This window comes from Anser cygnoides, chromosome 10, assembly GCF_040182565.1.
Source record: "Anser cygnoides isolate HZ-2024a breed goose chromosome 10, Taihu_goose_T2T_genome, whole genome shotgun sequence".
Lineage (NCBI taxonomy): Eukaryota > Metazoa > Chordata > Aves > Anseriformes > Anatidae > Anser > Anser cygnoides.
In genome coordinates, this window is record NC_089882.1 from 21,366,031 (window position 1) to 21,390,175 (window position 24,145).

The 24,145-nt window shown below is 38.9% G+C and overlaps 1 protein-coding gene across 21 annotated transcripts in view; it reads right to left on the minus strand.

Annotated features, from left to right (window-relative positions):
* Nucleotides 1-24,145, minus strand: part of IQSEC1 (IQ motif and Sec7 domain ArfGEF 1) — a 346,189-nt gene that overhangs the window by 35,741 nt on the left and 286,303 nt on the right. For all 21 annotated transcript variants that reach the window (XM_013187648.3, XM_013187634.3, XM_013187636.3 and 18 more), the window contains 2 exons: nt 17,037-17,319; nt 12,163-13,427 (listed from right to left, as the gene is read on the minus strand). In XM_013187648.3, coding sequence (XP_013043102.1) covers nt 12,163-13,427; nt 17,037-17,319 — 1,548 coding nt within the window. The remainder of the gene's footprint in view (nt 1-12,162; nt 13,428-17,036; nt 17,320-24,145) is intronic.

A 24,145-nucleotide genomic window follows, 5' to 3' on the forward strand; every position in this document is an offset into this window, starting at 1 on the left:
TCTTCTCCATTGGGTACCTCCCCAGCTCCTGTTCAGCTCAGAAACACTGATTTTGTCTCCTGCTTTGGTAGTCTATTTTGCTGACAAAATTTTCTTCATACTTTTGTTTTTGATTATCTGAAACCCTGAACTCATTTAAGACTGTTGACCAAGCAATTAAATTTAACAGGAATCAAATGTTAACAAACAGCTTATTGGAAAAACAACCTCCTGTTTTTAGTCACCTTGCAAGCTAGGGAGATTCAGGGGGATTTATTGCTGCTGCAGGCTGCCTCCTGCCCCCGGCCAGGACTGACATCGTTGCATGTGAGAGGAGAAGTATGTAATACAAGACTGGGACTCTGTGACAGCATTCGGAAATATTGAACTTCCAATCAAATTTTACTTAAAAGTGAAGTTACCAACAGGTTAAGAGAGAAGTATGTACAGGATGCTTTCCCTTTCTGTCTTTTAACATGGGTAAAAATTTTCCTCTTTGCAGATTCAGAGAAATTGAAGAACTAAATGGCTCCATGGAAATTTAAGTCATCCCTGACATTATAAATTTCAAATATTACTAAGTATGAAGGAATTGCCTAATAAACACAGCAGGAGGGCATGCAGGTTGGGTTGTTGGCTATACCCAAACTACCAGAAATGTTTGTTCCTTCTCAATGAAGGACTAAGTGTGCCAGGTAGCCAATGGGATTTCTAAGGGGGCAGGAGAAGACAACACAAGCAAATGAGGACTGTATTGCTGGCAAAACCAGATATTTTTAATTGGCCAAACTGTTTCACTAAACCCTAATTTTCCTAAAGTTCATGACTGGATGTGGAAGTGAGTGGGACGTGACAGGGTCATGGATTTGAGATGAGGTGGGACAACTGGCAGAAGCAAGGATAACTTATGCCAGTTGTCCCATCTCATGTCAAATCTACTCAGACCTGAGAGTAGATCCTTCTACAGTTACAGCTAAGAGCCTTCTGTGATTAGGAAAATTCCCAGTGATGGCTTGTTAATTACATCTACCAAGAGCAGGGAAGATAAGAGTCTATAAATAGCAAAAGTGGAAACTGCATAAGCTGTGTATTTATTTTCAGATTTGAATAAATTAACTAATAGCAAAATATACCCTCTAAAACTAGCATCTTACATCATTGAAGATATATGTATTTACAGAACTTTTCATCTTTATAGGATTGATACAATGCAGCCATGTCCAAAATAAAGCTAAAAATCTATCTCAAAAAATATGTATCAACAGGAATTTACTGAAAGGAAGAAAAAAATAACTGAGAAAGATGTAGAAATATATATTTAAATTCAATTTTCAGATGCTGCATAAAGGTCTAAGGAATGTAGCAGAAACTGATTAACAGCAAGACTTTTTGGATGATTTAAAGCAACATTTAGGGAACAAATGTAAATGGAGAAAGTAATGCAAGCTTCAAAATAACTAACCAAAACTGTACATTTTAACAAGTATGCTTTTAGAGAGTACTGATCATATCCAATAAAAATGTTATCTTTGTGTGTTTCTGAAGACACATTAGATTCCTCCATCCTTTACTGTAAATTGACATTTCTTAAAAGGAAGAACATTTCAGGAATGAAGACTGCAGCAAAGTTTAACACAAAGACAACACTAAGGTAAGAGAAAAAAAAGACAAAAACAAGAAACAAACAAACAACAAAAAAAAAAGTCCCCCACCAAACCAAGACAACAGAAAATCCCTGCAAATCACTGCTGTTTCTTTTGCCCCCTAAATTCATTCGAACAGGTGTATTTAGAAAATTTAAAACGCATTATAGTTACTAGAAGGAGATGGCTTGTTTACTCAGCAAGTTCGACATGCAGTACTGAAAGCATAAATTCAGGGGAAGTTCATACAGCTTGCTGACATTTGTATAAATCTCATTAGATCAGCAGTTTGCTGGCAGAGCATTTACAGTTTCTGAAGCTGAGCAGTTGTTGCATTTTTTCTCCCCTTTAACAGGTATGCAAATTGAACCTAGAAAAATCCAAAAAAGTTCGGTATGTTTAGGAGCTTTGCTGATGTAACTGACGCACAAAGCTCTTTTTAAAAAATGGACTCTTGTCATACAGGGTAGAAGAGGAGAAAAGATCAGACAGGGTTATAGTACCGGTGGGTACACTGAAGAGAGAAATGTCACTTATCCAAGTTATAATTGTACAAGAGGGGAAAAGTAAGTTTCTTTTCATTAGAGTAAAAACCACACATATATAAGTAGCACAGTATTTTTATAAAAACACTGCACTCCTAATATTTTTAGTGACATGAGCAAATTTGTAAGGAGAGAAGTGAGCAAGACACCTGTAATTCTGCATGTGTCATTACTTGTCTCAAGTCACTTTTATGTGGCCTGAGGAACCACTGACAGACCATGTTAGGATATGTGTTGTTATAATGATTTATACCATGTGAGAATTTGCCCCAAATATGACTAATCTGCAAAGAAAATCACCAAACAGCTGTTGCAGAACATTTGGATTGCCAATGATAAAACCCAGCCCTACAGCTCCACAAATTACTAAATATGGACTGTCAAAATCATGTCATCCCAGTCACTGGTTTGACATTTCCTCTGCTTGAAGTCTGTTTTCAGAGACACTCAAGACATGCCAGAGTTTGAGGAATGCTAGTGTACAGCAGGTCATGAAAAGACGTAAGGAAACCAGGAAAGCCACAGTCAGAACCAGCTCCTCTTGTTGGGGTGGGAAGGGTACCAACGTTGGATGACTGACTTTCCGAGTCAGACAGTGGTGCTCACACAACCCAGCGGGTAGCGCAGGAGCAGGGACAGCCACGCAAATTGCTGTTTAAGCCACAAAAGAAAGAGTCAGAAATACACCAGTGCATGCTGCTGCTGCTTGTTGGACATAAAGCAACACCAGATTTCAAAAAGTTAGTGGTACTTGGCAAGTGGGGCTTTGTATTATCCAGACACTCCAAATGTTATCTTTCAAATGGTAGGAAACACTATTTCTGCAAAAACACGGCGATGAATTTGAAAAGGGAATTTGACAGAGGAAAACTTTGAGCCAGACATTAGATGGTAAGGAAGAGATCAGCACGCATTTAGCATTTACTGTTATCTACCAGATGTACTGGTACAGCCATACTTACTGCAAAACCAACAGCGCGAACTTGAGGGCTGTGCTTTGGTGAGCCCTTCAGTGGCAGTGCCAGCGTTTGCTTCATCTCTTCTCTCATTCCCCTTGCTAGCTTAAGACTTCTTGACAAACTGAACTAGGAGACAAAGTTTTCTTCTTGTGTGTGCGTGTTTTTTTTTGTTTTTTTTTTTAATCCAGACAAGCTCCCCACCTCGCTGCACAATCATTTGTATTAAAAAAGCCCAAAGGCACATCGATTCATTGTAGTTTCTCCTCGGCACTTATGCGCACACACTATCCGGAAAGAAGTATAAGCTGAGAGAATCTCGCAAACAAGCACTACAAATGTTTCTTAGAGGCTGTCATCGCTGCTAACAGAAACAGATCACAAACATGCTGCTGCCAAAGAAATCTTTTCATGCTGGGGGTGGAGGATTTAATGCAGCTCTGATGCCAGCCCTTGGTTTAAATAAATAAATAAATAAACAAAATCTTCCTTGCCTTTGATACCGAAGATCCCATTTTGGAAATATTTACAGTTCTCACAAAACTAAGCATTAGCTTAACACTAAATTCCAGGGATGACTCTCTTAATAGCAAGAGCCTAAGACTTTTCTTGGTTACACTGAAGAAGTCGATTCCTTTTTAAATAGCTCTAGTGGTAACAACAAGCTGATTGAACGTTCTCCTTAGTTTGGCAGGCAGCTACATTTTCTTCCTATGGCTGTACTTCTTTCTTCGTGTTTGTTCAATATCCTACTGCTGCCACAGTGAGCTAGGAGAATCACTATGCCTATTTTAAACCTTCTGGGAAAGAAAACAATATACTTAAAATACAACCAAAATTAGTGCCAAAACAACTTGTCAGAGTTCACTCAACTATGCAGCAAGGAAAGAAAGGGACTGAAAAGAAGAAAATCAGAGAAACTGACTGTATCTTCCTTATGTTACACAGCTGTCCAATGAAGAGAAAGAAGGATAAGCTGTAAATTGAGTCTTCTGGTAACTACAAGAAAGAATCTCTGGGTCAGGACAGTAAATAAAGAAACTTCACATTCCTCACAGCTTCTCTTTATTCCATGGAACCAGAGAGGCAGTTATTCACACTAATTGGACAGGAGCCCTACAGGTTCTCCTCCAGCGGAGGCTTCTCCCCACTGAATTATGAAATTAATCTTCTCAGTCACTTTGCCTGTTTCATTGAAGACCAAATCCAAAACACTTCCACCAGAAATGTGAAGGCTTACTTTCAATTACACCTAATTACCTGGAGTAATGTCCTTTCAGTGAAAGTTAATTTATACTCCTGACACTAACAAAAGAATTTTCTAGGAAGTGATCTCAATGACCGGTTTTATTTCATGTGGGAGCAAAAGAAAGACAGGAAATTCTGTAGACATCTGTTTTCACATAATGAATAACTTATCTAAACAATACTACCGTTACCTTCCATCTGATCAGTTTCTTTACATGCCCATTGCCTAGCAAAGTGCTAGGAAACTATACATTACACATTATCACTCTTACTGAATGTTTAGGCTTGCCTTAAAAGTAACACCTGAATCAAAGTTGATTAGAAAACTGCATCAAGTACAGGGTGTCTGAGAGTCAGCTAAAGGATCTGAGCAGAGTAAGGCTGAGTCATTCTAATAAAGAGGAAAGGGTAAAGTATAAAACTATTACAGAAGTAGGGTTTTTCTGTACGAGAAGCATCAGCCTTGGGGAGCAAAGCAGTTAGCAGAGTTAAGAGAGCCATAAGCTTAAGAACCATAAGCACTTCCAGTGCAGTAGCTAGACATGTCCTGGCTGGTAAAAACAGCCCTGAGTCATCATGTTATAGCAGATTCTGCAGCACCTCATTGTTGCCTCTCTTGGCAGTGGGCAGCCTGCATGGTGTTTTTCTTTTTTTTCCCTTTCTTCTCTCTCCCCACAAGAAAGAGAACGTTAAAGAATTTTTTTCACCTTCTCTGACCCCACTGCATCTCTGCATTTCTCAAAGAGCAGGGAAAAGAGCTTGCAGCAGCCAGCAGAACAAAACACACTCCACTTTCAGACAAGACACATGAAAAACCTGCTGGTTCTCTCAGAACTATCTACCAGGATTAAGTATTGCTTTTGTGTTTATGCAACTGTGAAATGAGGCATTAAGATATGAGACATGAAGATGACTACCTCCTTAAAACTGAGGAGCAGTCCCGGTCTTAACATTTTCTAGTGTCCCTGCCCTAAGTTCTCTTTCCACACCCTCACTCCGTTTACACATAACAGAACTACTTCAGCTTCGATTTTTGCAATTCTGCTGATTGTAGATGTGAAACATTAAGTCACACTTACTTTAAAAGGGGTACCTTTTAAATTGGCAATGCAGAAATACAGTTCAAAGATTTTCAGATTCTTCATTTACAGATCCACCAAACACCAAATCAGTAGACAGTTGTGAATTGTCAAAAGGGAGCTAAGAGCTGGTGCCCCCTTCTCTTTTCCTTAACTCTTTTTCTGAAGGTTCTTATATGTGGCCTCCCCAGCTCACTATTCCAACTGTATGCCTGCGAAAGCAGCTGGCCACATTTTTCATTCTCAAAATCTGGTCACTTGTGATTTGGGCAGGCAAGAATGAATTAAAATTCTGGCATCCAGAGTCACATCAGAGCAGGGCTGGGAGCTGCTACTCAGTCAAACTCCCCCACGCACAGGGTCATTTTTCTAATGCACGACCACATCCTGAGCACCCACCCAGGCATTGTTGGAGCAAACTGGTTACCGATTCCTGGCACGCAGCAGCAGCAGCGAGATGTGTGCCCAGAATATTTAAGGGCAGGCGGAGCTGGTGGCAGAGGATGAGGTAATGGCTCTTTCGCTGTTCCAGGGACATTCGCACACAGTTACCGCTGCTCATAGTGCAGCCTTTCAAAAGCTAGATTTGTTTTCAACATTTGGTAAAGTTTATCCTCCCTTTTAATGGCAATAAAGGGAATCCTTATGCCCATATTTGAAACCAGTGCTCAGGCCACTATTGGTTGAATTCTTCCAGTTATACGTTTCAGCTGTTCTTTATGGGCAGGACAATGTATGCTAATCAAAGAACCCATCGTGGAAAAAAGGAGGGGAAAAAATGGGTCCTCGGGGAGAAAAGACAAAACACGCACAGAAAAAAACAAAACACGCATGGCTTTTTTTTTTCTTCGGGTGTTCTCACTTAGGGCTAAATGTTTTTAGAAATAATGAAAGTCATACTAAGAACATTCTTCTCTTCTTACTAACTCCTCAGCATGTTAGAGGACAAGCTACATGGAGTGCTTTGATTTTAATTTTTGTTGGAACTGTCTGTGGATGAATAATCTGCAGTCCAGATGTTGCAACAACAGTAAAGTCCCGTTCAGCATACACACGAGGATGGCAAATGGCTCCGCTGCAAAATCCTTAAAAAGCCTCCTGCTTCCCCTTTCCTACTCCTACCGAATCTCTCAAAACAATCACAGAAAAATAAATTTGCAAAGATATTACATCACAGTTGACAAAAGAAAAGAATCAGTTCAAAGGTAAAGAAACCCAACTCAGTTTGATTTGCACCTTCTTCCTCCTACTCAATCTGCACTTACAAAGCCTAAGATCATTAGAAAAGCTTCCAGTAAGCTTTCAACTTAACATTCTAAGGGGTACAGTCTAAAAATACATGTTTTCAAACCAGACATTAGAATGCTGAAAGGATGCCACAAGACCTAAAAAATACAAAGTGTGTTCAGCATCTTAAGTGAAATTCATTAGGCATGTGATCCATGTAAATGCAGAAACAAAAAATTAATAGACAAATATTTAAACTAATGGCTAATTGTAAAACTTTTTTTTTTATTTTTAATAAAACTGGACAATTTTTATGGATTTCAAATAAAGAAAATGTTTGCAATACTTTCTGAATGTAACAGTACTTAGGAATCAATCTCTATCCACATATAAATAATAGATACACCTTTGTTGAACAGTTAGAAGTCCATGGAAAAGCTCATTGAGAAGCCTGCCTTCTCACAAATAGTACATTTGTATCCTCTCAGGTTTCCAACCAGAATTTCTCTACAAATTCTAATTTGCAATTTTGTATTTGGTATAATCCCTCTAGCACTTAGCGAATTCCTCTCGTATCTGCTTAGTAAAATAAAGAAATGCTTGAGTTAACTTTCCAAGGAATCTAGACATGCTTAAAAGAGACTGCTTCTGGAATTAATATCCAAATCATATCCCTAATGATTTTTAAATTTTAAATAAAATCATCACCACCATGATAAATAATGCCAGTATGTCTTTCAAGGTTTAGAGGTCAAAAGATCACTGCATAATACAAGCAGTAACTCATGACTTTTTAGTTCCATCACTAGCACCTTTGAGAGAATTCTGGAAGAGTGGGAACCTTGATAATAGCCTGTTACGAAGGAAGTTGCAGAAAAATCTTCAAAACAGTAAGCTGTAACGGACGGGGGACACAGGGAGAACAGTCCCCTATCTGTACAGCCAGATAACTGGCAAGGAGCCAGAGTCACTGCCACCAAAATGGTGGCACAAGAGCAGGGAGTCTGGCAATATTCTTCCTACACATGCACAGCTCTGCACAGGATTGCAATCTGCTACTACTGACAGCAAAGCTGACCCAAGGGTAGGAGGTGTTTCTTCAGACTGCTGAGGTTAAACCATCCTGCCCTATTTAATCTGTTAGAACCATCAGTGCACTGGTAGCAGAATGGAACCTGAATATCCTACCAGATTGGGCTGCAATAACTGGTAAGCCTGGTATTTCCAGACTGCAGTCAAAACAAACACGAGAATAAAATCACAGTCCTTTTTACTTTTTTTTTAAGCAGCAGTCAAAAGCCCTCTTGAAGCCTTATTTACAAGCAAACTAGTCTCAAAGTCTGGATTTGCATAGGCAGGGTTTGGAGCCTGCAAAATAAACCTTTCTAGGTAGTGTTTTCCTTCTGCCTATAAGTGAGGGATGGTTTCCAGCATCATTTCTCCCAGACTACATCCCTTTCAGACTGCACTGCAGAAAATGCCTAATTCAACACAGCTGGCCTCACCAAGCTTCCCTGGGAGCCCTTGAACTCTGGGCACGCACCTGCAATCCTTCCCTGAGGAAGTCAATGAATGGTAACACACAACCGGACACCCTATTGACAGAGCCAACTCACTACTGCCATTCAAAAATACCAGCACATAAAGAAACTGTTACTTAGCTGCAAGCTATTTGGCAGAAATCATTCTGTTTTAGGGATACTATATATTCTAGTATACTGGATACCACAAAACATCCTTAAAAATGTGTATTTCTTTAATCAACACTAAGGCTGCAACTTGAGTGCCAAGTTTTAGTTTGGAGCAAATTCCATGATCAAGTGATAAAACTCCTAGAAAAGTGGCTTTCAATTACCTCAGGTTTCTTCTCTGCTGCCGTGTTCTCCTTTCTCCAAGGACCTCTGTGCTACTCAAGTTTTGCATAAAATGCTGATTAAAGTGAACTAGACTACCAGTTGTGCTCGACTTTTACTCCACCCGTAATTGGCTATTCTAATAAAAGGCCTCTGGTAAGAAAACTACTCTCTGGCTTCTGAAAATTATTACTGTAATAGGAGACACAGAAAAATTATAAAGCATCTGTTGAAATTTCAACTGTGAGGATAGTGACTTTCCATGTTTTTGAAAACTCTATTCTTTCAACACTCCTCCTGAACAAAGCAGAAGTATTTACTCTACTACAATTCAGGCACTTTAAGTTTTTAAATTCTCTGCATTTCAGCCGACCATGTACCGAAAAGAAATGACACAATTATTTGTCAATTAATGTTTGGGATCTTAATTTGCAAGAAAGATTTCAAAGATGCAATGAAATTAACACAAACTTGTTGTAAAAGACACTCCTAAAACTTCCTCTGGTGGATTTGGAAAAAAACCCTCATAAAAGGCAGCTTCACAGCCACTTTCAATTCTGCGCGCTGTCCTTCCGCCTGGGTGGAGTGCACGTCCTCCCGGGAGCTCACTGCCAAGACCTGCACTCCTCCCTGGCTTTATGATCGTAAATGTGTCATGAATGAGGACACGATCAAACGACATCTAAAACGGGTCTGCGGCATTGACTCCAGCTCTAAAGAGCATACTAAAAAAGCATCCCAACACGGGGCGGGCGTGCACCGGGTCACATGGGAGGAGCACAAGCAGTTTGCAACACAGGACTGTGCGTAGGCACCCCTCTTCTTCTGTCCTGTCATGGGAGAGAAAGTGGGAAGGGTTTGCAGACCAGCCCATCTGACGTGCAGACCTGCTTCCTGGCCCATCTCTTGGCAGGTCGGGCAATCATCTTCCACGTTATTCTGTTTGTGAAACAGCAGACTCTGCCAAGAAACCAAATCTAGGACGTGACTTTCTTTTCAAAAAATGTTTGGACATCCGAATGCTGTGACATAGCTCATATGCTAAGACCAATGGGCTAATGTTACACGCCTAATGCTCAGAAATTAGTTGAAACTATGGCAACTGCATAGCACATACCTAAAAGGAAAAGGTACGCTTCGTGTTGAATAAATCGTAACCTTTAAACCCTGACAAGTGCCTGAACCCAGTCTCTGTCCCTTCAGTTACCTCAGAAAATGCAATCTGCAGTCTTACTGATACACTCTTACGAGTCTCCTGAACTTTTTCAAGAATAAAGCTCTGGAAGCTTCCCAGCTACCTTTTGAGAAGAGCTTGCAGATTCATGCTCCATCACGTCCTATGATGGTTTAATACCTGACATTGCGCAGAGAGGAACTGAGGCTATTACTGAAATGTCACAATCTCTGTGGACTTGAAGAAGAGCCATAATCAAAAACAAGGTACACAGGATATTTGGGGATTGTCTGAGCTATCAATAGAATCAGAGTGACTCACCAGAAGGTCATTAGACTCTTCACTTCTGTATCAATCCTGGAGATAAAAACATGGTGGAGGAGTGAAACAAGCATGCAGCCAAAGATCAAGCAGTGAGGTGCTGCCCGGAATTCTGCACGGTGCTCTGTTTTAGAACTCACTTCTAAAAACTGCACATCACCTCACAACCAGCCAATATATACAAAAATTTTTATCTACTCTCTTTCAGGTCCATGCCGCAAGATCACTTAGATGTGTTTCAAAGAACAGTCTCTATTCTTTTCTATTCTTGATGTTTATTTTTCACTTTCAGCCTCCTACTGATGTGACATGTGACATCTGACAATTTCCAATGCTCTCATTCATTTCCACATGGTGCTTGAGCACTTTTTCCATTCACCCTTTTTTCTTACACCCTCTTGCAATTGACTCAAAGGACTGTATTATCGAGCTCGAAGTTCACTGATCATTGATTGCTGAAGGTTTAATTACTATGTAAAAAATGAGCAAACACCAAGTCTTTTAAATGTCAGCCAGATGGTTCCAGCACCTTCCTCCCCATCCCACCTGCTGCCAAGGATGTTAATGTTTTCAAACCTTCTAAAGGAGCCTGCCTGGTCTACTTCAAAAGCTTTAAAAACTGCAAAGTTCCTCTGACTTCTTCCAGTTGGTTAAAAGCTCTTGTGGAGGCCTATTAACTTTTTACAAATAGTTAAAACAAGCCTGAAAGCTTTCACAGCCAAACCTGACTGATCCATACTTAGTATTGTAATGCACAGCCTCAGGTGATGGCATCAAAAAACTTTAAATATCTCAATGTTACAACACATTATTATATGATGAACCACTGATCTATTAATCCAAACACCACAAGTCACAGCACTGCTAGCCAAAAGCGAGGGCTGAACTCATTCAAGCTGTAGGAAACCGTGAAGCAAGGTCTACGGCAGCACACCAAATACCTCCTAGCTCTTCAGAAGCTACAATATTTTCAGAGAGATCCCGAAGTACTCTGCAGAGAATTTTTAAAAAACCAAACTTCTACAAAGAGTAATGTGAGCTACCAACAATATTTTAAAGAAAAATAAGAACAACTTCTGGCACTTAGCATCTTTAATCTAAGAGCTCTAAGGACCTTTATAAGCACTACTACCAGAATAGGTTTAAAGTTTATTGTACCCATTTAGGGCAAGGAAGTTGGCACACTAGGTATCAACCAAGCGGTGAAGAAAATCTAAAGATTTCTCATGCCAACCACTTAGCTGTGCTTATTTTCACATTATGATAGTTCTAATAAGATCTGCGTAACTCCGGTCATGTGAATGCAGAGATTAAGTAGTATATTTTCTGTTACCCTCTACCATAATATTCATTTTTCTACTGACACCTGGCAGTATCCAAGGAAGAAAGTATTTAAATAAAACATAAATTTATAAGCTATTCTATAGGAGCTTTAAACAACTCCATGCATGGGAAAATTAGCAGTCAAAGGTGGAAATAAATATTTTGTGACAATGCGGTACTTCAAATATCTACTTAGGGTAAAAATATTCAGCAAAATGTCTTTTAGTACCAAAGTTTTGATTAAATCCATTGAACAGGTTTCAGGCCTTGCCTGGGGTAAACAGGAAGTTCATCTTCCACTGCTTGTCATTTTTAATTCCCGTGTGATATGTTTTACAATACCTACATGATTAGGGCAGGAGAAAATTTTGTATTTGTTATACCCACAAACACAAAAAATGGATCAGAAGTAAACAATCGTATTTTTCCCCAAGAAAGGAAACTGATTTGTCTTCTTTAACAATTTACTACCATATTTATATATTTATTTATTTCCCCCTAAAGCTGTGTAACTATGAAAATGTCAATTTGTAAATACTCTAACATGAACAGCCACGAAGAGCAGACAAATCAGTTATTCGATCTAGGTGGCCTATTAACACGTCTCTGATTTTCAGATATATATATATATATATATGTATATAAAGTGTATTACTTCTTTAAAAACCTCTATGAAAACACTGGTGTTATTTTTTCCACTGAAAAGCCAGTACCAGACTACCGTCTTACTTACGTGATGCAAGTAAAATATTCCTTGTTCAGTGGCCATGTTTCTATCAAACACAAAGAGAAGAGGAGGAAATGCTGTACTTACTTGTTAAAAAGGTTTAGTCCAATCCTATAATGGCGTTTCCTGATAATATCATTACTGAAGGCAGGGGAATCCCAGCTGTTACGAGTTTCTTTGTGGTACGTTTGTTTGCTCAAGGTTTGCTCCCTTAGACTGTCTCTAGAAGAAGATTCTGAGCTGCAATTTATTGTATCATTGGAGTTGGAAGTGCTGTTGATGCTGTCATTGTCTCCATCAGAATAATCAGACTCTGATTTGCTTTGCCTGTTTGCTGTGCCATTAATAGCTAAATGACTATCGATAGGCCTAGGCCGGTGTCTTGCCTCCTGTTCCTCTCGAGATATAATCTTGGCAGGAATATTGTGAGGGATATGTTTTGGGCTTCCTTGCTGACTAGTGATTCCTCGGTCATACGCGTTTTGTCTCTTTAATGAACCCCTCTCTGAGCGATCGCTCAAGTCCACTGAGCTGTCACTGGGTGGCTCTATAGTTAGTAATGGTAGGTGATCCATTCTCATCCTCTGCTCCTGACATTCCAGGGAAGGGGTGCTCCTGCAGCTCGTATCAGTGTCTATCTTATCGTCCTTGTGGGTCATGGACCAGTACTCTTGAGAAGAGTTCACGGAGCGGAGCCTCAAATCAGATTCTGTGCTAGATGGTCTGTCAACTGTCTGGGAAAGGGGCAGGGGTGGAGATAGCTCCTCCTCGTCGATATACAATGTAACATCACTATATGAAGCTGTCATCTCATCAAGCTTCCTGTGATCCACATTGTGGATTGCTGGTTTAGTCTGAACACAGCTATCCCTTTCCAGTTCACGACTTCTGACTTGATCTGGAGTCTGGACTTCATCAGAATGTAGACTACGGCAGTTCAGTGCATCGTCAATGGACTCTGCGAGGGATTTCACTTGCCTGGAAAAAGCATCCTCCAGTTCCGTTATTGCATCAGCGAAATCAGTAGATGTTGCTGGAGACTTCATGGTAGCTGACTCTCCAAGGTCACCACATTCAGATTGTACCAGAGATCCCAGCTTTGACCCATCATTTGTAACAGAAACCTGTTTTCCTTCAAAATAAGAGCTGTGGACTTTCTCAGGTCCTTCAAAGGAAAACTGCATTCTCATATTGGACAGTACAATGCGTCTTGACATACGATTTTCAGACATAGAACTTCTAAGACGCTCAAAATTCTTGTTCATCTGATACTGGCGAAAAGCTGTTTGTATGGTACGAGCAGCATGTCTAGTTATGAGACGGCCTCCATATTTCCGTTCTAGCATTTCCACCTGTGAAAGGGTGAACACACTTACTTTTAACTCGATGCATGTTACAACAAGGTAAATGCCTTCAAAGTATAATAAATATATATATTGAACTTTAATTTTCAGGAATTTTTCATAGTGCATACTGGTTTTGAAAGTAAAAGCTCAAAGCTCCAGACAAACCACTGCACAAATAATGAACCAGACATTTGCAGAGTCCACCATAAAAATACAGACAAAAACATAGCTCTGTGAACTCTGTCATATAAAACTAAGGTGCTAGCAACTTGTCTGTGTGTTTAAGCGTTAGTTTTCACATATTAGCATCGGCATGCCCATGTCAAAGCAGACAAGATAGCACACTGATGCAGTGTAATGCAGTTATTTGCTCTTTGTAGGGAGAGCTGTTCTGGAAGTGAAATATGGGGACACTGCAAATTGTCATATTTTGGGAGCAAATTCTAAAAGTGGCTGTCACTGTTCCAGGCATGTATCATGTTCTACATGAATAAAAAAACAGGTAGCAGAGTTTCACTCAGGCCTGATATCAAAGCAAGACTGAGCCTCTGAGGCCGGACACATCCAGAGAAGACATCTGCTTCTGAGAAAACATCCACATCTGCAGTCTTCCTCAAACCAAGAACATATTTTTCAGACTTTCTAAAGACAAGTTCAAATCTATTTTCATTCTCATAATTACACTCAAGAGTTGCCAGTGTTTCCAATTAACAGAATAAATATGCAAAATAAATACATTATAAATGCTATCAATTTAACCTGAAAATGACATGTCATTGCTTTTGGAATACTCGTTAGAAATTTTCAGACCTTTCCTTCCACACTATGAAAAGCATCACTCATTTAAAAAAAACACTGAATTAGATTAATAACTAGCTTTAATTACATTTTTTCCCAATACTTAATTACTGTTCCCCTGATTAGTCTTTGCTGGATCCATATTATTCACAAACACAAAACGTCCATGACAAAACAATATGTTTAGTACCACCCATACAAACACCAGTTTTCTAACAGTGCTTTTGTGCAGGTCCAGGCAATTTTCACATATTCATCCAATGAATCAAAAGTCCTTTTTCCTCTCTCAAAAATCCAGGTACCCTTCTATCATTAGACATAATTCTTTAATTACTCATCTACATGCTTGTGCACACAAACCCCTCCCTGCCACATGCTTCAGAGATCTCTCCAACTAATTGTTAAGTTCAGATATTGATGTGCAGAGCGGCATCATCCTCCTTCTGTGGGAGGAACTAAATGCTACTAAAAATATTTTCTAGTCCATTGTCTAGCATTCAGGAATTGTTGGAAAAGTATTTCTTTCAGTGCTATTGACAGGTTCAGCAGTTCCCACTCGCCTGCCACGTTAAAGATTATCTTCTTTTTGGCTAGGTTGTTTTTAAATGCAAATCACTTATATTTTGTTGTTGTTCTAGGTGCAAAAATTATAACGCACGATTATTGGCATAACTGAGGAGGGCAACTGCCCCAATGGGCACACATCAGGATTACTGCTGAGGAACTGCTCTTCTGACTGCAAACTACCTTCTTTTAACTGAACTCAAAGAGCTGGGACTGATCTCTGAGCTAGGATTCTGAACATCTCTGAAAATTTATCTCTAATGTGTCTTTAAAATATATTTAGCCTTTCACCCCAAATGGAAATTATATTACCTGTTGCACATGTCTAAGAGGCTATGAGGTTATTTGGAAGGAATTCTGAAGGTGAAAAAAAATGACTAAGAACTTCTATCACAACCCTGCCACTCCCAACACACATTTGCTACTAGTTCTATCCATAGAATACACTAGGTCAAGTGTGTTTAAATAAATGTAAAAAATTATTTTGCTGGACTAATCACAAAACAAATGATGAAAACTAATAAAAATTTTAAAAAAATTAATTATCTGGACATTATTCTTGTAAGTAGGTTGTTGTCATTCAGGTTTGCACAGAAAATGACATCATCGTTGACTATCATGAATTAGGGTAGGGTTGGTGGGAATTTTAATTGCAATTATTTTGGAACTTGCCTACATGATTTACCAGACCAGTGATTGATATTTCTAATAAATTCTAATGCACATTTAGTGCACGTTGCTTTTAGGTAAAGCCTTGGACATTTTCCTAAATAGCTTAAGTATCTTCTGAGATTTCACTGAGAGCATTTTCAAGAGCAGTAAGCAATTCTTAGGTAGCAAGCTTCCTTTATGTATCATTGTCACTTTTTCATTCTGTGGGAGTCCCTGGACAAATACAAAACAGCATCTGCAGTCCTCATTCTCTGTCATACTGGCATAAAAGGACACATGGAATTAGCCTCTGCGGAATATCTGCAGTGCAGGACACCTCTTTAGTAAGCCTAGCACTCCGTATTAATCTCTCAGGCAACCTCTAGCATAAAACTGCCAAGGGTAGAAAAGAAAGTAACATTTTAGATCTCACAAGGAGATCAAATTTAATACCAGAGCTGGCATAAGCTAGATCAAGAATTAGGAACTTGGTATGTGCCCAGTTTGATACAGAATTAGGTGAGCATAAAGGCTAACCTAAAGTCCTATTTGCTATCCCAAATACTGGCTTCAAGTTTAAGTCAGAGCTTGAGCTTTGATCTTCCAGGCCTCTCTGGATAACATTATATGCCTCTCCAACCTGAAATTTTAGAACAACAAACAGATTGCAAATGAAAATTAGCCCCTATAAATTTCACTAACTATGAATGAGTGGTCGAAAATCGGGAGTAGTTTGCTTCCTGCAGAATCTGCAGAATTCTGCCTCCTTTCACATCGTCCATCTTAACATACAAGTTGGAGGGACTATGCACTACACCACGATGATTCACAGCACATAAAATATTGTGTGACAAGAGAAATCTAACAAAAAAACAAACACATGCATTGGTGCCTTGGCTGTTGTTCATCTATCAGTAAAATCCAGTGCATCCTTACGGTAGTAAGGTATTACAGCATTGATTTCAATTGTTAGATGTGGAAATCAAATGTTGAATATGGAAAATACACGGCAATAAACATCTTTCAAATAGGACTACATTCAGAATAAAGCTTAAAAGGAATGGCTGAGGCTGACTGACATTAACATATTGCAGAAACGCCTTGTTAGGGACAAAGGCTTTGAATATTTACATAGCCTGCATGTAGTTCTTTGTAAGGCATATGGGAGTATGTGGTTGGGTAGAAACTAATTAAGACCCTGAATTCATCCCACAGACGTGAGGGAATATCAGCAGTAGTAGGCTCTTCCCTTCCTTCAGGAGCAACAAAGATATCCAGATTTCAAAATGACTGATTTTCTTAGAAAACCATTTTGCATTATTACATTCTTCTAAACAGTACTAGTCTCAAGCATGAATCACAGTTCCTGATAGTTTTTACTTTTAACGCTATTAACGTAATAGTTGGTGTTCTTTCAGAGGGTAGGACATGGAAAGACTTTAAAAGTTCAGAAATGCTCACTTTGAACTAAGCTGGTTGCAGGGAAAAAACAGTATTTTCAGTATTCTAACTGAAATGATGCTGAAAAAACCTTTTTCCCAGCTGACAAACATGTTGCCATTGTCATAAATGAGGTTAAAAAAAAAAAAAAAGCTCAAATACCTGCTTATCCTGTAGGTCTGAAGAGAGTTCATAGCTCTCAGAAAGTGATCTTGACCTTTTAATAGCTTCTTCCTCTGCTTGTTTTCGTAGTATGGATGTCGAGTGCTGAAGTTTCGGCCTCCGAGATCTCTGTTGTCCCGGGGAGACGGAATACAGCCCGTAAGCAGAATGATCGTAATGGTCTGGGCTTATAGCTGAGCTGTGTGTTATCGGTCCTTGGTGGTAAGCTGATGGGCTATCCAAAGACGTGCCAGTTTCACTGCTTGGAGCTTCACCCTCAACACTAGACAGACAATAAAAAGACAGGAAAATCCTCAGGTGAGTACTGTATACCAAAATCCTCTGTAAACAAATAGCACAGTTTTGCTTTTTATGCTGCCATCCAGCACGTTATTCAAATTCATATGAACTAGTTATTACAGGGTAATGTAGATAATGATGTAAAATACCACAGTTTTCACTGAAATTTAAGCAAGTCTCTATTTTTTTTTTGCAAAGGTCACCTTTAGAAGGTTAGTCAAGCAGGCGAATGGAGATTTCAAGCATTATTTAGCTTTATACATGCTAAGTAACTCACTTAGCAACTGCTGTGTAAAGTAAATGAAAACACTCCATTTCTTAGAAGAACTACTATGAAGAAGAAGAGCTACTATGTTTCTCAAACCTAAAGTTTGGAAAAAATAACTACAACAGAAATCTCATTTATTTATCTGCTAGTGAGAGATTGATCCCTTGGGATACTTTTGGCATGCTTTATAGTAAAGTATCCCAAGGGACAGTGTTTCTGGCTAATGAAAGTAAAATAGTTCCAGGTAGGGAATACACAATAGGAGCTATCTGGCAAATGAAATACTTTCTTTTCACATTAATGCTGCTACTGCTATGGAATAAAATAAAGAAAAAAAAATCAAACCTTCATATTAAAGGGCTGCACACAATAGGAAACATTTTAAAACTGAATCCTAGCCAAGCTTTATCTTGAAGCACTGATGACTTTTTAATGGTAATTTGTTTTTCTTTGATATTTGCAGCAGGACATTCTCACATTGCAATAGTGTACCTGCTCCCTTCCACAGTATCTTTTTTTCACATTTTGCATAAGTTCTTACTATGTGCCTCATCCTGTGTACAGAGAGCATTGATAAAAAAATAATTTTGATTTTTTTTTAATCACTCAAAGACTTTGCAACACTCCTCCACACACGCACAAACAGCAGTGCTTGCAGTACTTCCCCTACCTTTTGTTCACCCTCTACCTGTTTCTACGTCAAAACTCTAAAGGCATACACAATTCCACATGCTCCCACAGTACCTTCTGTTTCACATACTGCTTTCATTCACATACATACAAACATAAAAAATAAAGCCCTTCTGTTGTGTCTCGGAAATGAAATGCTGTGATCCTCGCTACACACACACACCACAGCAGTCCCTTCAGCAGTTCAAAGTACGGAGCGACTTCTGAAAGAGCACTCTGCACCAGACTGCAGTGCCAGGAGAGATCAAGGTTAACACTGTCAGAACTCTCCTCGCCTGCACGCTGTGTACTTTTCAAAGTGCAGGAGAAAAAAGACCCTTCGATTTCTCAAAACATTTCTATAAACATGTAGAACTGAAGCTTTTCTTTCTTTGCCCATCAAAATATGACTCTATCCAAAAGGTATTTTCAAACATACTTTACCCGAGCTGGAAATATTTTCAGTCTACACACATCACTTTTTCCAAAAAGGAAGCTGACAGGAAACAAAATCCCTTTTGCTCAATGACACAGCTGGCTTTCAACTTAAAAATGATAAATTATCCAGAGTTTTGCTAGTGACATTGAAACTGTGTAGCCACTCATTAAAAACAAACAACTTTTTCTCTCTAAAGTAGCCATTTCTTAAATTTATACTATTCTAAAAATGCTTCACTCTCTCTTTAAATACTAAAACATATTCCTCTGTTCTGCTGCTGAACTAAGAGGCCACACTATTTTGTACATCCCAGGTTCCTGATTAAAATCCTATTTGTAAGAACTTTTCATACGCACACGGTGAATTTGTTTTATAATCCAGTCTAAATAAATAGGAAGTCAGGAATTATCACCATGTCCCCCTTCTTAGGATCTGTGACTTTTTTGCCTTCCCCTCCCCTAAAATGTGACCTATTTAATAATAACCCTGCCACGTTGATTACAATCTCACAATGACATCTTAATAATGATACCCTCAACGGATCACTTAGCCTTTTCTCAAGAGAAATAATACTGCCCTGATCAGGAAAAAAAAATGGAAGTGGGTCTACCCAAGGTTCTGATTAAAGCTAGGGGTTTCTTCTCTGTTTTTAGTTTTCTTTCATACTTTTTCCAGGCAGAAATAAGAACCATAAATGAGTTGTACTGCTTGATCTTGTTTTGCTCACAGGCCTATTCCCTGCCATCACATGTCTGACCTTTGAAGCAGGGAAGTAATTATCTTTTACAACATGCAGCCTCCTGCACAGCAGTAGGGCAGCCCTTTAAAGCAAACGAGAATGCACAACTGGTACTGTGTATTGAGGGCTCTTTCCCATGCCGTCTTCCTTGTCCGTTAATTTAAGAAGAGCTGAAGCTTCACACGAGTGATTTCATAAAAATGCAGCTCCAGTGACAAAGAAAACCAGCTTGCTTTCTTCTTATTATGACTACATATGTTTGGAAAGGAAAAATATTTCAAGAAATATTACTTGCGTGAAGTTCTGGTGCCGACAAAAGATGATTGCTCTGCTGTGGAGGAAGTGCACGCAGAGCATCGTGCAGCAGGAGTTCGCCATTCACAATGACCCTGCCCATGTCTGTTTGAAAGACTGTATGCTCAAAAAGGTACCTTGGCTTCAAAACAGAGCCAGTCACTGCAGGGTTAGAAGCTTCTTTTGTCTACCCTTGCACTAGAAAGGCCAACAGACAAAACTATCAGGGACACTGTTCCTAGCTTGCAACATTGGTAAGAGTAAGTCCCCCTATGGCTAGGGGATAGTTAGACACTTCTCCAGCACTACTTCCTTACACTTCCCCATATGGATGAGAAATTTAGTACCTTACGTGCACTGCAAAAACGGACAACGACATAACACCGACCCAGTCTCTAGTAGAATTAATAAGAACTTCTTAATAAAGGTCTCTGATTTGAGGCATCTGCCAGTATCCATACATGTCCAGTAGAATTACTGATAATTTCAGTACTCAGAGAAACTTACAGACAAATTTGGTTCATCTCCCCTGCAATTTACAACTGCGTACTACTAGGGAGAACAGCGATGCAGCAAGTATTCAATTCAGGAGAAGGCAGAGCAGTTGTCATCAACCTGTTATTTTTAAAACTTCAATTGCAATGTCACCCTCCTGCCTCAGCAGAAAACAAAGATTCATTATGCGACAAGTTAGAAAAAGAGAAAGGTTGTTTGCCAGTATTTTACAGAGAAACAGAGAATGAAGCATCTAAATGGTGAAAATAGAAATTAAATATTTAAAAATAATTAGTACTAATAACTTGACTTTGCATGAACAAAACTTTAAAACAGTCATAGAAAAACTTTGCTTCCTTGAACATCTAAATCATTTTTCTGAAAGCGTGACCAGTACTGTCTGAAGCAGGTTCTTTTAATCAGAAATTGTCACAGGCAGTTTCTGCCTGCATAGACCTCAATTTGTATTACTATTAAAAAACACACCGAATCAAGGAACAATTGGGAATATGAAAAGCTTAGAGAAAAATGGAAAGAGATCGAGTACAGGATTTTTGACATATCCCAATGGATATGTACAACTACTGGCAAAAAACAGATTAACTTTACTTTTTCTAACTAATATAAACCAGTATTAAGTACCAAAGATAGATGGATTGAGGCATTCTCTTCTCTTTTACATCTGTGTGGCTTTAGACTTCCTGCAAGAGCTGGGCGACACACTGCAAACAATTTTAAATTAAAATGCATCAACTGAGGTGAGATATGTGCAAGCACGTAAGATCTGTTCTCTTCATCAGCAGGGCAGTGAGCTCGGAGTCCCCCACAGCGCAGCAAGGTCCGCGTTCACCCGTGATGTGCGCTGAGCTCGAACAGCACCATGCTCACAGCTCGCTGCTCTCTCTGAATCGGAGCAATACCAATGCGCAGGCAGTGGCTGCCAAAAAGCTGCTTTTCAAAGTGATGTGCCTAGACGTAAAAGCTGAGCAACACAGAATGTAGCTATATCTTTGGACTAAAGTAGCAAACAATAGATCCAAATGACAAAATGTAAAGTAGAGGCTGTTGCTAACTAAGCTGAGGTCTGTTTTGCTGGCGGTTGTTTTACAGTTACTTCCCACTATTCAGGTGATGAGTTTGCCTCAAGAATTACCTAATAAGAAAAAGCTCTGTCTTCCTTCTTCCCTCTGTCTACTGCCCAACACAGTCACGTGGTTAGCCAGGACCAAACCAAACCACTCCTCTCTGGGCATTTCAGCTGCATGAACCTGGCAGGTCTTTTTGTCCCTGTGTCTCATTTTATACGTTCAGATCAGAAGTTGTTACTTCTGATCACAAAGGCTGTAATTAATTGACCAGTACACTAAAAACACCGTCATATTTTAAAACAACATAGTTTTCAGGACATTTGAATATATACTACATGATTTGTGATCTGTTTTTCATTTTTATATCCATACCTTCCTTTTCCTTCAAGCCTTACCAAGTATTACCTGAGTAAAAGCAAATATCAGCACAACAAGGACAAAATTTTTAAGAAGAGTTTCAACATTTGAACTTTAAAATGAAACTGGAAAGAATGATGAAGACCTAAATTTCAGTAAAGACCAAACCCCAAGCTTTTCTATGAGCATAAATTTCCTAGTCCCACTGAGAATAACAGCCGAATGATCAGAGAAGCCACAAGTTTGCATCCATAGACACAAGCATTTACCTGTCAGAGGGACTATACTATGAAAGAAGCAGAGATAATAACCAGAAAAGCAGAAATTGACTGCTTACTGAGGCCCGCTACTTTATCTTCAAAACTGCATGCATGTAAAGAGGAAGCTCAGTAACATCAGAGGCAAGGGATCGCTGGGTATTCCCATTCACACCAGAAACCTCACAGTTTGCACAGTGAAGCATCCCAGCACATTTGCTGCACTAGAATACAAAGACAATGAGAACATATGCCTACAGAAATCTTCCAAATGCTGAAGCCAGTACGCTGTAGACTGTAGATTTTGTTTGGAACCAAACACAATTCAGCATGCTTCTAAATAATATAAACGCCAAACCCAAACTGCAGGCAGTATGTTAAAATAGAACCAAAAAACCCTCTGAGTAAATATTTGAGAAATGCTTTTACCAATAAATGCTCTCTGAAATCGCTAGTAATTTTCATCACTCATTCAGAATGGACTTTCAACAGTGCAATATAAAGACATGAAATTGAAAACAGGCCCTAACAACTGGATGGTACATTCATGAGAACCAATCCGCACTACATTCATTCTGTAAAAACATTGTTTTGGAAATAAAGAGAAGTGTGACAGTATAATATGTTTGTGCTGTTACATCTTAAAGCTTTACCCACAGTATTTTATATCCTTAAAGGAATTAACACAAATTCAAAGGTACACGTGAAATTCATCTGAATGGTGGAAGGTATGTACAAGTATGAACACAAGTAGGAAATTCACTGCCAACTTACATTCTAGCTGATAAAACTACCACTCAGCCTTGCCATGGCACCGCACATGCTCTGTTCTCAAGGAAACAGAAGGTTTTTAAAGCACAACTGCTCTACAGTCTGGAGCCAGAAATGGCAGTCAAAACTCCAGGCAGCCTGCATAACCTGAATTCAGACTGAACTTAATGAAGTATTTATACATTTATTTGTTGCAGTCGTGAAGCATTTGCCTGAGTAGTAGTTCATTAAATTCTTCAAATTTATCCCTTCTCTAACTTTCCTATTCTTTCCTGAATTGATGTCACTTATTTCCATCTTCAGGAAAAATGGGGATAAACCTGGTTCCCTTTAAAACGTATCTATTGAGGGAACAGTTCAGCAAGCTGATTTTCTTTTTTTTTTTTTTTTTTTTTTTGTCCCCAGAAACATTAACAAGTTAATCTAGACACCTAGGGACTCAAACATGTAATTTATGAGATACATTTAAAAGCAAAACAAAAAGAGTGAAACTATTTATATGAAAACCTCATTTCATAAATATGATTCCCAGTAAAACTTCTACCCCATTCAAAATTACATATCCCATATAAGTAGGCCCGAATGCCCACGAAGCAAGAAGTGTTATGCATCTGTTTTACACCAACTATATCTTTTTAAAATTTGGAGGTCAGAGAAGTCAAACTCCAACCATAACTCCTAATTATAGATCCCCCCTTGACATGTATCCAAATTCTCTACCTAGCTCAAAGAACGCAGACCAGAAGTCGCCGTGGAACTAAGTGAGTAACAGACAGAAGCTCCATAGCAGCTGCTAGAGCAGCTGGTATGGCCAGACATTTCCAACATGAAGCCTGAAAAACACATCCTAAAAAAACGTTTAGGTCAAACCAAGGCATTCCACATAGGAACAAATCTCCACAAAAGTTAATTTCTTGCTTATAAATTTTTCTTTACAAGTGCAACAAAGTCCTAATTTGAATGTGAAATTTTAAACCACAATTACAAACAACACACTAACTAAAACTATGACTCCCCGTATGCAAGTTAATCTGAACATAAGCATTCATTTGACAGAAGGGTGCACCCCACTGCTTCAAAGCTGGCTTACATTTCAGTACCTGTGGTGCCTTCTACTATAAACTAGGAGGTGTATTTAATTAAAGCTCTGACGTATGCATTGTATTAATTCAAAATATTCTCTACGAAAAGTTCTTAATGTAACTTCTTAAAATGCAAAACTAGCCATATGTAGTTCATACAAGCTATTTTTTTTAATACCTCCCCCCTTCCTTCCAATATTCCCCAATGGGGTGAGAATATTTGAGCAGAAGTATGTTATTAGCACAGTTTGGAACAGATTACAATCTGGTCCTTACTTCCATTTCTGTTCTGTACTGCTCTAGTAAACAAAAGTCAATTATATTAAGAACTTACACAAATCCCCAAATTC